We start from the raw sequence: 13,169 nt of genomic DNA, 5'->3' as shown, positions 1-13,169 counted from the left end.
AAGTTTAGTGTATGAAAACAAGAGTTATTAGTAGCTAATGTATCTGCAGGCAATCTCTCCTCCTCCACCTTCTATAACTTGTCAGTGCAGGAGGCTGCGGAAAGGGCACAAATGTGCAGCAATAACTCATTGCAAGTTATACATGTCTGTATCTTCATCACTGTGCAATCAGATGACAGGCAACAGTACAACTCTCCGCTCATGACGTTAGCAACAATATCTATAGCATATATATATATATATATATATATATATATATATATACACACACACACACGCTTGTCCACAACAAGACTTGCCCACTAGTTGCCCCTGGATGCCGGGCTGCTGATGTTGCTCTCCATCTCTGTTCCCTTCTCCCTAGGGCGGTGGGAGAGATGCAGGGAGCTGGTTCCTGTAGTGGCAATGACACAGACCAGGGATAACATTGTCACAGCTGTCATCTAAAGTCAGGGGACTAATCACATTATATTCGTATGATCTCCATTAAAAAGTATTTCACTGCCGAATAATCGCTTTAAAATAGTCAAAACAAGAATGAAGGTGAGTGGAGACGTAATCCCATGCAGTCTCTCTATAGTGAAAGCAATGCTGTGTTTGAGCTAACAGACCCCACAGCAGTTTTCCTATAAAACCCGGCACACATAGAGCATGGGGGTGACGCTGCCGCCAGTCAATCCCTCCTCTGCAAACTGGACGTAACCGCACAATAAACTTCAAATCGGGGATATTTTTTTAATTTGATGTAATATAAATGACTTCGGTTGTGACAAACATATGGATTGTGTCTAGAACAAAATATGCGTTACATTCGTGCAGAATGATTAAATAACACATCATTTGTTACACAGCTTCATGCAGAATGCTGTGTAAGGTAAAACAGAGTAGTATGTTGAGTGTAATAATACAATTAGTTGAGGTGCTGTATGACTGGTGGCACAGAAACCAGCCAGTATATTTCTGTTCTCAGCTGCAGACGTGTAATATACAATAGGAGCTCTGTACTTTAAACCCACTTCTTCATAGGTTAAAGTCGGGTTCAAAATAATGCAGCTATATAAATTATAATGGCTTCAGCGCAGGCTACAAGGAGAAAGCATCTCCCATACAGTCCCAGTTTATAATACTATACAGTTTGCAAACAAAAATAGGTTACTAGGTGCAGGCATGTAATTCGGAATCAATCAGTAAGCATCAATTAGCAGGTGATGGAGTTTTATTTTGCTATTGACACCTTATGTATTGCCTGCAAGAGGAAAATATTAACATACAAATTAATATTGTTTGGCCCTGAACAAAGTGAGCAGGTGACTCATATGTATAGTATGTAGCATGGCACAGGTATGTTATTGAAAGGTATGTATTGCTAAAATAATAGTGAATAGAAAGGCGTTAAACTAATAGAAAATATCTCAATTATTCGTTAAATTCGATGTCATTTTCACTTTAATAATCAATAAAAATTCTCCGACATCACGAATCAGTTTAATAGAGCGTGCAGCAATTGTAAAGATATAAAATAGGCCACACATAACAGCGCAATACATATAACCTACGGGTCTGCTAAAAATTATACAACTAAACTTTTATATAATATATATATATATATATATATATATATATATATAATGACTCATCTTATAATATGGTAATACCTATCCACTTACCATTTTCTCTGAAATATGTACAATTATATTGCTGCAGTGCAATACAGCAAGATCTATAAAAGTCTGTAACATCGCTAATTAACGTTATTATTTTCTACCTGGATAGATGTAGTAATGTGTAATTGTCACAAATAGCATTGTCTTACTTCACTATATAATGGCAGTTCCAATGATTCAGTTGTGCTAAGTAATATATAATTATATGCGAAAAGTACCTTAACTATAATTGTGTATGTGTGAGTGAGCGTGTACATGTGGTAGGGAATTTATATTGTAAGCTATGGCCAGTTTTTCACTGTAAAGCGCTGTGGAATGCGTGTACTCTATATACATAACTGGTGTATGTGTGTATGTATGTATGTGTATATATATATATATATATATGATATAGCGCAACATATACACTTTACAATGGGGAACAAGACAGCAATAAAACAATACTGTCGGTAGGAGACACACACACACCACCTAGACCTATATATGCCTTGTTGTCCTAATAATCCAGTTATAATAATTCCAGTTTTTGGAAAGTGACACATAGTGAAAGCTGATCTGATTGCTCCGCTGCCCTCTCTGCAGTGCTTAATGCGCACTCGTCGTGTTTTGTGTCACCTGTAGTCAGACGTCTAGCTGTTACTGCAGAATGTGACATCCTCTCCCCTGTCTGACCCCCGTCTCCCTCTCTTGTCTTCTTGTGCCCTGGAAAATGATTCCCAGCCCGTGATTGAATGTTATTCCTTCCTGAGCAGGACTGCTTTTATTACATATACCCCATCAATCTTGGACTAACGCGACATTTGTTTATAACGCTGGAATGAAGTGAATGGCTTTATGGGCCCCTGATCATAATTAAAACTAGAGGCCTAGATTCATCTACACACGCACCAAAGTACAGAGGGCAGAAAGCAGCAGACGACCCCAAGAGCTGGCGCTCCATTTACTCTCTGCATATCGGGGTCAAGTCAATAGCATAATTGTTTGAATTTATTGCACTTACATTACCCACATTATCTATATCTATCATTAGTATTGAGCCATACATGTGCAATAATATATGTTTAAGTAATTGTCATAATTTAACATAAAATTGATATAAAACTTTTGTGCACTGCTGTAAACTGACTGAAATTCTGAGTCATGCTAACATGCAGCTAATAAGTGTATAGATATTCTACCTAGAATAATAAACGGATTTGACATATGTGTAGGAAGCCTGGCGAGTCTGTGCCAGACAATCAAGTCATAAAACACTGCTGTGCAGGGATAAGATCTGGCTTGAAGTTTAGACACGTTATTTACAGTGCCCCAGATACAGTACATAGCAATACATACTGTAGCAAGAGGAGGCTCTGACTGCTATAGCACCAGCAGCAAAGCTGCCTAGGAACACCTATTGTATCCCATACTCCGCAACGAACAATCGTGCATACACCTAATTAATTTACTATAGTGGTTGTATTCATTTATTTTCATTATTATTTATATATTTAATGTAAACTAGTTAGAGCTAGATTTAAGTACATATAAATATATAGCAGGTGTGCGTTTTATAGCGTAACATGTAAAAATGTACATATATACTTTGTGTAACAATTAGAAAACATTGTGTAGTATTTGTACATTGTTAGATGAAACATTGAAGAGCAGAATATTTCTTTAATAATGGATAGATAAATGACCCCTCTCTGTGGCTCAGCTCTCCATCCCGGGGTAACAGAAGTGACAGGCTGCATGTGTAATACCTAGCTCCTCTTTGATTGAAGGTGCCTATAAATTCGGAGACCGAGTTATAAGCGAGGATAATATGGCCGCATGCACACACATGAGCAGTTCTGACACGCCTGTACCAGTAACATATAAACGTGGCTATTTTGCTGACCTACAATTAATTAAATCAAGGTAAGACCTTTTAACTAAAAATATTTTTTTCTGACATGAGCAAAACACTGCCTTACTCATTCTAGTATTTATACTGATCTGTAAATGTTACATATATGAGGACCTGTTCTCTCTCTTCCTAGAGATAGATACATATATACAAATATATGTACATATACTGCACACACTATATATATATATATATATATATATATATATATATATTATAAATAATGAGCTTTGTGAGCAGATATAGAGCGAACTCTACTGTGGGTTACACACACACACACACACACACACACACACACATACATACATACATACATACATACATACATACATATATATATATATATATATATATATATATATATATATATATATCCCATTGTTAGCTCCTTTCTGTAATGGTAATTGACAACCCATGTTAAAAGTATCATCCGCCCAGCGCAGTGTGTTATTTGGTTATAATTAGTCATGCTCCTCAGATGTTTGTCTTGCCTATTTCACACAGAACATCCCATACCGCTGAATGATGAGAGCTAGCCAGAGACTAAACCACAAAACTGTACATTGCCAGTCACACACAATACGCAGTAACCACCCTCAACCATTACTACAGCAAGGGTCAGTACACATGACTAATTAATTCGACTTATTACACTAACATATCTATCAATATTAATGGTCATATAATAGACAATAAAAAATATGACTACTTAGCACACAAATATTACCACTTAGTACATATAATTATTCACCTGGTACTTATTATCACTGTTCACTCTGCTTTATTATAATAGCATAGGTTAATTATTTTAATTATGCAATTTATATAGAGAGTCTGGGAACAGGCTAATAATCGGTGCCACAGTAGGGTTGATTAATTGCTTCTCTAGAAATACTTAGGTGGAAGAGAAGGAGAATTGGATGGCTGTACTGCCTTATCCTGATCATGTAGGAATTCAGCCACCACTGCTAAGAATTGAGGAAACACTATACTTTCTCCCTTTAGGCCGTTAGGGACAAGTATATAGAATTGTATAATAATATGAGAGCCGGGGCCTCTTTATTGTTTTATAAATTAAACTACTACTGTACACAATTTCAATTAATGTTATACACTGGATACATTAACTTATGCTGACTTTTTTCAGTTCCTGCTGTTAAATTAGAATAAGTAGACCCAAACTTATCGGGAATCTGCTGACCTGGAAAATTGTTCCAAATATACTGCTAACAGTCTTGCAGTAACACTGCATTACCCCCATTTAAGCAGAGACCAAAGAGTTGATGATTCCCTAATCACAATTCCCTTTTTAAACCATTCAACCATATAAACTTCGTTGTCATCCTTAAAGTTCTACTAAAACAAAAATATAAATACTGTATAAAAAATAAAGACAGCAAAACAATAAAAATGCACCCAATAGAGACGTGATCATAGAGGCTATAAAGGCCAGTGGTTTTAAACAGAAAAAGAATAGATAATTTACCAGATATTTTCCCCTGAAATATAAATCACCATTATCAATGGGATCTTTTCTCTATCGGCAGCTGAAAGATTACATTGGCCTGATTCTGTGCAGTCTGTAATACGCTATAAAAGCCAACCAATGTCTCTCTACATGACAAACATGCAGCATGCAACAGCCCAACATCATACAGATCTGTGCAGAAATCGTGCTAGACTAATCTGTAAATACAACAGTTTATTAAAAGTATTATTATACAAATAGCATCCAATCATTTTATATAAATATTTAACTTCTTTTTTACATCACAAATGAACACAGAAAACATATCGGGCGTCTACAAAAAGTATAGAATAAAGTAAAATAAATAATGAAACGTTCAATACTTTTGTGTTGTAACAAAAATATTTGCCATCTCAAGTTGGACGATTGCAGCAGTATATTGTTTTTTTTTCTTCTGTAAAGAAAAATAGCTTTTATTTATTAGCAATAAACCCTTAACGATCAGCTTTGACAAGGAGCAATAATAATTACTCCTAAGTGCCCCATTTTTAGATAAGAGAGCCACATTGCATAGTGCTTTATCTAAAGAGCCCGTCGAGGCCTAGATATCTGTAATCAACTAATCATCTTTCAAATACTGATTGACAGGGAGGATCACTGGAAGCTAATGAATTTACAGCGCTGCTTGTTTTATCAGTGCAGGAGGAGGGGGTGTACACTGCCTCGGGATTTTACCTTGTAAATTAAGGTTAGCTGTATCTGGAATATCCTACCTGACAAGGGGTAGGCTAAAGATGAAGTATTCATGTAAAAGCAGTATAAATGTATCAACACGTACGTCTACTTCAAACAAAGCCTGAGCAGATATTCACACAATCACGGGAGATAATATCTTTTCTATCGAATTCCGTCCTCTGCTACCACTGCATAGGGGACACATATATCTATATCTCCGAGGCATTGCATTAAGTTAAATAATTTCGGGGAATTACTATAGTATCAGCAGGAACAAATGGAATAGGGGAGATATATTGTATACCCTCTCTGTCACATACTGTACCTCAGTTACATATTTATCACGCCCCCTCCTTTAAATCGTTAATTGTATTTCATGTCCTTTTCTCAGTTATGGCAAATATTTTGAATTAAATGGAGACGGATTGTAACCTTTATAAATTATCAGACGTCATTATCATCCAAATAGAATGGTCATTTATTAGGAAACAAAACAATACTACTATGCCTTCAGAGTACTTTCAACAGAAGAAAACAAACCGATACAATAGATGGGGTACAATTCCCTTTTTTGTACTGAAAACGAAAAATGTTCAAACAAAGCTGATGGACAACACTGTCTGGTTTGGTCCTCATTATCCATGTACACATTTAAAAATAAATTACTATATTGCAATTTACATCTGAGAACAAGTTCATAAAAAGCTTGCTATATATATATATATATATAATGCTCTTTAACATATGAAAATATGATACCTTACAAAACGGTATTTCTGGAAACAGCAGGAACTTACGTGCTTATTACACTGTCCCTTTACAAACCTGACAAATGTGCGAGTCTGTACAAACTAATTAGCTTTCTCGTTTTTTTAGTTTCGCTTTTGGATAGTGGGGAAGGATAGTTTTGCTTTTACCAACTATCCCCCTTTTTTAGTGAAATAACAATAATATATGCATTTCAGATGGTGCTTGCTCTATGGTCAGAACTTGCTGCAGTCATACACAAATGCCCCTGATGTACGGTACAGAGACTGACTGGAGGGGAAAGACATTTGACAGCTGCTGTTACCGTTCACAGGGGAACTGTTCAAGCCAATTCTCTGGGACTCGAACATCTCCCGCATAGAGTGGAAGTTCTGCTGCTGTCCTGGGTAGGTGGTCCCAGCCAAGTGGCCCAAATCCCCCGACTGATTCAAGTACCATGAGGGTAGTCTGCCTTGATGAGGGTGCTCCTGGCCAGAGCTCAGGTTGCCGTGGCTGAGAGCAGAGGTGGTGGTGGTGATAGAGTAGTCGGGCAGTGTCTCTTCCACTGTGGTGGCGGCCGGGGTGTTGGCTGGAGTTAAGTGTCCAGACCTGTCCCCAGAGTACAGGCTCATGGCTTGCATGTTACAGTGATAGGTTCCTGCAGAGCCGGCAACGCTGCTGCTCTGGCTGCATGGCGAACTGTAGATGGAGCCCTGGCCCGGAGAGTAGCTCAACGACAGGGATGGGGCGATCCCCGTCCTGGAAGAAGCGATTAGACTGGTGGCCAGCTCGCCGGAGCCCTGGGGGGACCCCCTGAGGGAGGTCATGATGTTATCCACGCTGAAGCCCTGGCTGTGGTGCTGCTGGTGGTGGGAATCTGCTGTCTCCATGCTCATGGACCTGCCGGACGGGATACTGTGCGGGCTGCCACTGGACATGCTGCTGCTATCTGGGCTCTCTATCTTGGGCACGGCGCTGAGGGCAGGAGACATGGGCTGCGGGGGAGAGGGGGCGCCGTTCTCAGTCTTTATGTCCTGGATCCTGACAGGCTGGGAGCTGCTGTCCTGCTCCCCCTGAGACGGGTTCTGCTGGCGGGCAGCCGGGGCCTGGGCAGGGTGATGGTCCTTCAGCAGCCGCTCCTTCTCCTCCTTAGCCCCGTCCTTTACCACATCTTTCTTTTTGAACCTCCGCCTCCGCCGCAGGAAGCTGCCGTTCTCAAACATGTTGTAGGAGTCGGGGTCCAGGGTCCAGTAACTGCCCTTCCCCGGCTTCTTGTCGTCCCTGGGCACCTTGACAAAGCACTCGTTGAGGGAGAGGTTGTGGCGGATGCTGTTCTGCCAGCCCTGCTTGTTGTCCCGGTAGAAGGGGAACCTCTCCATGATGAACTGGTAGATGCCATTAAGGGTGATCTTCTTGTCCGGGGCGTTCTGTATGGCCATGGTGATGAGGGCGATGTAGCTGTACGGGGGCTTCACCATGTCCTTGGGCTGAGGCTGAGGGGTGTACGGCCCATAGGCTCTGGCCATGCCGGCCTGGTACTGTTCGTGTGCCGGGTGGGAGTACATGCTCATAGGGGCCGGCATGCCAGTGTACCCCCCGCCGGCTGCCGCTGCCGCTGCTGCCGCCCTGTAGTAGCTCTGCTCCCCCCCGAGGTACGGCACTACGCCCAGGGAGTTCGGGCTGGACACCGAGTAACGCGCCTGCATGGTTCTGCCAGCCTCCCGCCCGGGCACACAGACGGGTGATAGGGTGAGCTGGGGGTCAGGGTGCAAACAGGGTCATACAGTCTCCGCAGCGGGTAATGTCCGGCCGGCAGATGGCCAGTAACCAGGCCCGGTGTCACCGGCAGCTCTCACACCTCCAGGATGCTATCCTCTCCTGTCCCTGTCACCGGTGTCTGCTTTCCGGCATACAGCAGCTGTCTCCGGGTACTAGTGGCGCAGGACCCCGCTCCCAGCTGCAGCCTGTGCGGGTGTCGGGGTGGGGGCGCCAGCGCTCAGTGTCTCCCGGGCTGGGGGAACATTGGGAAAGTTCTGCACTTTGAGCATCAGTCAGCGGGCTGGGACTTCTATACCGGGCTCTGCCTGGCCCCGCCCACCACACGCTCTGCACCAATCACATACCGGGACAGGGCTGTGAGTGGAAAATACACAGAGACACAGACACCGGGGGCAGCAGCAGCTGGGTCCCAGCACTGACCACACACCCTGCTCCTCTCTGAGGATCCTCCCAGCAGCATCCCACTGCCCCAACACACCGGCCCCAGACAGCCACCTCTGTGCATGGGAGATCACAGTCAGGGAATATATCTATAGTAGGCAGTGCATATATCTATAAGGAGTACATCTATACAGAGTTCACCTATAGGGAGCATATCTGTAGGAATTACAGCTATAGAGTTTGCATCTATAGGTAGCACGTCTACAGTGAGTGCATACATATAGGGAGTACATCCACAGAGAGCACATATATAGGGAGCACATCTACAGGAAACACTTCTATAGGGAGCACATCAATTGGAAGCACATCTATAGAGAGCACTTCTATAGGGAGCACATCCATAGGGAGTACATGTATGGAGAGAGCACATATAGGGAGCACATCTATAAGTATATTTATAAGGAGCACAGCTATAGGGAGTACATCTATAGGGAGCAAATCTACATGGAGTATATATGCTGTGTCTATATAGAATGCATCTATAGGGATTCATCCATAAGGAACCCTTCTATGTAGAGTACAACGATAAGAAATGCATCTACAACGAGTGTATATATAGGGAACACATCTACATGAAGTATGTCCAAGGATAAAGTGATCTGCGCTTGCTGGGCAGCACACACACATTGCATGGCCTACTCCAAGCTTAAAGCTGGGTACACACCTAAAGATTTTCTATCCAAACTTCCAACTAGTTGATTGGTTGGAATGAAAATCTGGTAAGGTATGGGAGTAACTGATGATCAGCAATTTGCTCCTAAATGCCAGAAAACAGATGAAAATGGTCGTCAGACAAGTTTGTTAAATGTTTGATCTAAATAATTTGTTCAAACAACAGTTTTTGTCCATTTTCCGGCGTTTGGGAGCAAATTGCTGATCATCAGTTACTCCCATACCTTACCAGATTTTCATTCCAACCAATCAGCTAGTTGGATGGTTGGACAGAAAATCTTTACGTGTGTACCCAGCTTTACATCACTCTCTGCTATATTTGTTAATTGTGTTGTGTGACAGTTATAGTTACATAGCTAAAGACACAGTCTGACACGCTCATCTCTGCAATAAGTCACCTGTAGAGCTTGTGCATCCATAACTGCATCTCTTACTAGTGTGATCACCTCTATATTCTGCTAACAGGACAGACGAGTGTAATAATTACATTGCAGCAGGGCGATACAATGAAATCTGGCAGATGTGTTAGGTGGGCAGAACACACAGATGAGGAAGTAATGTATGGGATAATGCAGCCATGCACACAAGCCTATACTAGAACCATGTAGATAGGCATGTGGCGTTATTACTCAATCAAATAATAGTCAACTTTAATATCCGGACCGCCACCCACACGCACCTCCTAGAGAGCTGGATGGCCGAGCCTTGGAAGGGCCAGCATTCCCCTATGTGACACCAGGCTGCCTGACAATTCATCTACTAACAGATAACTCTCTCTCATATGCAAACATTAGTTATCTGCATACTGATTGCCACATATATATATATATATATATATATATATATATATATATATATATGTGTGTAAAAGTCCATGATTGTGAAGCCTTAATGGACATATGGACGAGGATCTCAGTCTAACAAGTGGCCAAGCAGACCCTAACTACATCTATTAGAAATAGTAAATCACTGTAAATTTATTTACTAGTATCCTTATTCCTGAAAATCTAATTAAAATCATGGGACACGGCAGGACGGAGAGTGTGAAGGTTTGGGCACCGCTGTGTATATCATGGCTCTCACACGTCCTGCTTTCATCTAAGAACAGCCTGCTATGTAGGGAATGTGTCAGGGTCCCATTTGGCCGCATTACGGCCATTCTCACCTGCTTGTCATTTTATGCAAATAAAAGCAGACCTGAGCCAGGCAGGGTGTGGGGTAACAGCCTGGGCAAGGGGCAACCTGGTAATGACAGGGCTAGGGTGAAGGGTCTGCAAACTACTTGTGTGCATTATACAAATGTTTATCTTCAGACCTCTTTCCTATACATAAACCTATGTGACACCTGCTGTGCTAAATGCCCTCTTCTTGTATGAGACTAATGGGAATATGTTTAGCATCATTTAGGTGCAAGGAAACCAGAATCTTCATACTATAACATACATTCTACGAATACTTTAGTTGGGATGCTCGGTGCAATAGTGCTCATTTATCTACAGATACAAATGATATAGCAAGAATATTGTCCTTGTCATTTTTATTTGTACATTATCACACCCATATATGTTGGATAATTTGGTACTCAGATCACAGTTTTATTGAATAAAATTGTATCTAACATTGTATCTAGTCTCATAAGTGTTATCATAGTGCAGCTTCAGATAGCAAGTTATAAAAAAAATAATATAGCCTGCTCCAAACATTGTCTGACTGATCGGAAATCCTACAGGAAGCTGGAGCTGCTGAATTAGATAGATAGATAATTAGGAAATAGCATTATATAGCCAATAGTGATGATGTTGTAATGACATAGTAGTAGTAGTAGTAGTAGTAGTAGTAGTAGTAGTAGTAGTAGTAATAATAATAATGTTAATAATAAAAATAGTAGTAATATTATTATTAATAATAATAATACAAATTATAATAATAATTGAAGCGGGGCAGAATAAATACCCCTTTGTTTCTCTGTATATCACTTCTCTTGTACAGTAAAAAACTTTCCTGTTTTCATAAAAAAAAACATTAAACAGTATTTGTATTTGTAATATGTTGTAAAATGGTTTAATACATATTTTAACCTTTTAAAAATAATTTAACACTTGTAGCCTTTGATATACCTTGTTTAGTATCTAAATATTGAGCTAAATTAATATAAGTATCATAATATAATTATTGTAATTATATTTGATGTGTAATTATCCCCCGTGGATAGGATGATACAGGTGAGAGACGTCCTCTATCCACATTTTCCTATCCAGAGACCTGCAGATGAACTTTTATTTGCCAGCCTGAGGCTGTTTATACTGAGCTAGATATCCACTTTTCACTCTACTACCCCCTCTCTTAATAAACAGGCGGCTTATTCAGCCGAATGACTCCAGTCCCCGCTGCAGTCCAGGGTAAGGCTGGGAATAGCCAAAGACCGGGGGATGGAGGGAGGTGAACCAGCAAACACTCATGTATACTCATAGCATATACAACTATGGATAGCAGAATAAATCAAGCAAACAGAAAGCCAAACAAAATCAAGTTATATTTCATTTTAAAATAATTTTGTTTGATATATTTTTCTCTTGTTACTTACAGTTATCTAAGTTCACTTGTACTGGTCTTTTAGTCTAAACCAAATGAAAATAAAGATGGACGTTTGGAAACAAGTAATCCATTAAATTCATATTTAATATTTATATAAATGTATTTACCCTATTTATCTTTACTTTTACATATTTTTCTTAATGGAAATTATATATTATTTGGGCAATATATACATGTTTATACACGCTACCTATCTGGCCACAGTTACAAGTGCAGTGTGTTTACTTGTATGCTTATTTATACAAGTTGCTAAAAGATCTATAGAGGATTGTATACATGCATTATCAATGTGAGACACGTCTAAATACCATGCTACGAATAAACATGTTAATAAAAAAATCCATATGACAAGGAGTCATTTGTAAAAGAATAACCCAATTTTCCAACAATGCACCAGACAAAATGAAACCTTCCCAATATAACTCAGACTAGTTTATTGTCTCAACTTCGAAATTAATTGCAATGTAAATATTTAACTATACACTTAAATTATATATATTATACGAGACAACGTGAATATCGAGATATCCTGAATTTAAATAAAATTAGGATGAAAAGGAGAAATTTAAACTGATGAAAATACTGACAATAAACTATACTTGGCATAGAAGGAGCAGTCTCTGTGGCAGTGAGCAGTCAGTTGCAGCTATGTGTTTGGCTTCTGTAATGTGCATAGGACTCACCCCTCACCCTCCAGGAATTCTCCACACCACCCTTATTTCTTAAGAAGAATATTATATACTATAGACGTTATATAGATTATAACTCCGTATCTTGTTATTATGTTTATATGTAATTGTTAATATACATTTATGTTGATATAACTATTATTTTTTCAATTGAAAAATTCTAGTGTTACATACAGACATTTTGATTAATTTTTTTTTTTTTTATTTGTTTTTTACTAAGCAAAGCAAAGTTCGGGCTGTGGGTGGTGCAGTGTAACCTTGGGTGATGGAAATGACAGCATACAGGGAGGACTAACTTGTAAGTTATTATTTTGAAAGCGCTAGTATTGTTTATGTGCCAGCATTAATTAATCCATTGCAGAAATTGGTGGTCAGGCAATGTATTTTTTCTCAGCACAAATATTAAAGTGATATACGAGTTGTCTTGAATGACCATGAATTGTCTCACTTGGTTCAGTGTTTTCATAATATATAGAATTTTGCTAAAC

At 39.8% G+C, this 13,169-nt stretch overlaps 1 protein-coding gene across 1 annotated transcript; it reads right to left on the bottom strand.

The window, feature by feature from the left end:
* Nucleotides 1–5,259: 5,259 nt before the first annotated feature.
* On the bottom strand, nucleotides 5,260–8,533 carry FOXC1 (forkhead box C1). Its single transcript, XM_088471798.1, has one exon. The coding sequence runs from the start codon at nucleotides 8,209–8,211 to the stop codon at nucleotides 6,742–6,744; it is 1,470 nt and encodes a 489-aa protein (XP_088327924.1). The 5' UTR covers nucleotides 8,212–8,533; the 3' UTR covers nucleotides 5,260–6,741.
* Nucleotides 8,534–13,169: the final 4,636 nt, after the last annotated feature.

This window comes from Taudactylus pleione, unplaced genomic scaffold (assembly GCF_031769625.1).
Source record: "Taudactylus pleione unplaced genomic scaffold, aTauple2 ptg000116l, whole genome shotgun sequence".
Lineage (NCBI taxonomy): Eukaryota > Metazoa > Chordata > Amphibia > Anura > Myobatrachidae > Taudactylus > Taudactylus pleione.
Note: the sequence above shows the minus strand (reverse complement) of the source record. Positions and strands in the feature narration are given on the sequence as shown.

Bases quoted from the DNA above. Each gene is read 5' to 3' on its own strand.
- FOXC1 (XM_088471798.1), bottom strand. From the start codon at position 8,211: ATGCAGGCGCGTTACTCGGTGTCCAGCCCGAACTCCCTGGGCGTAGTG.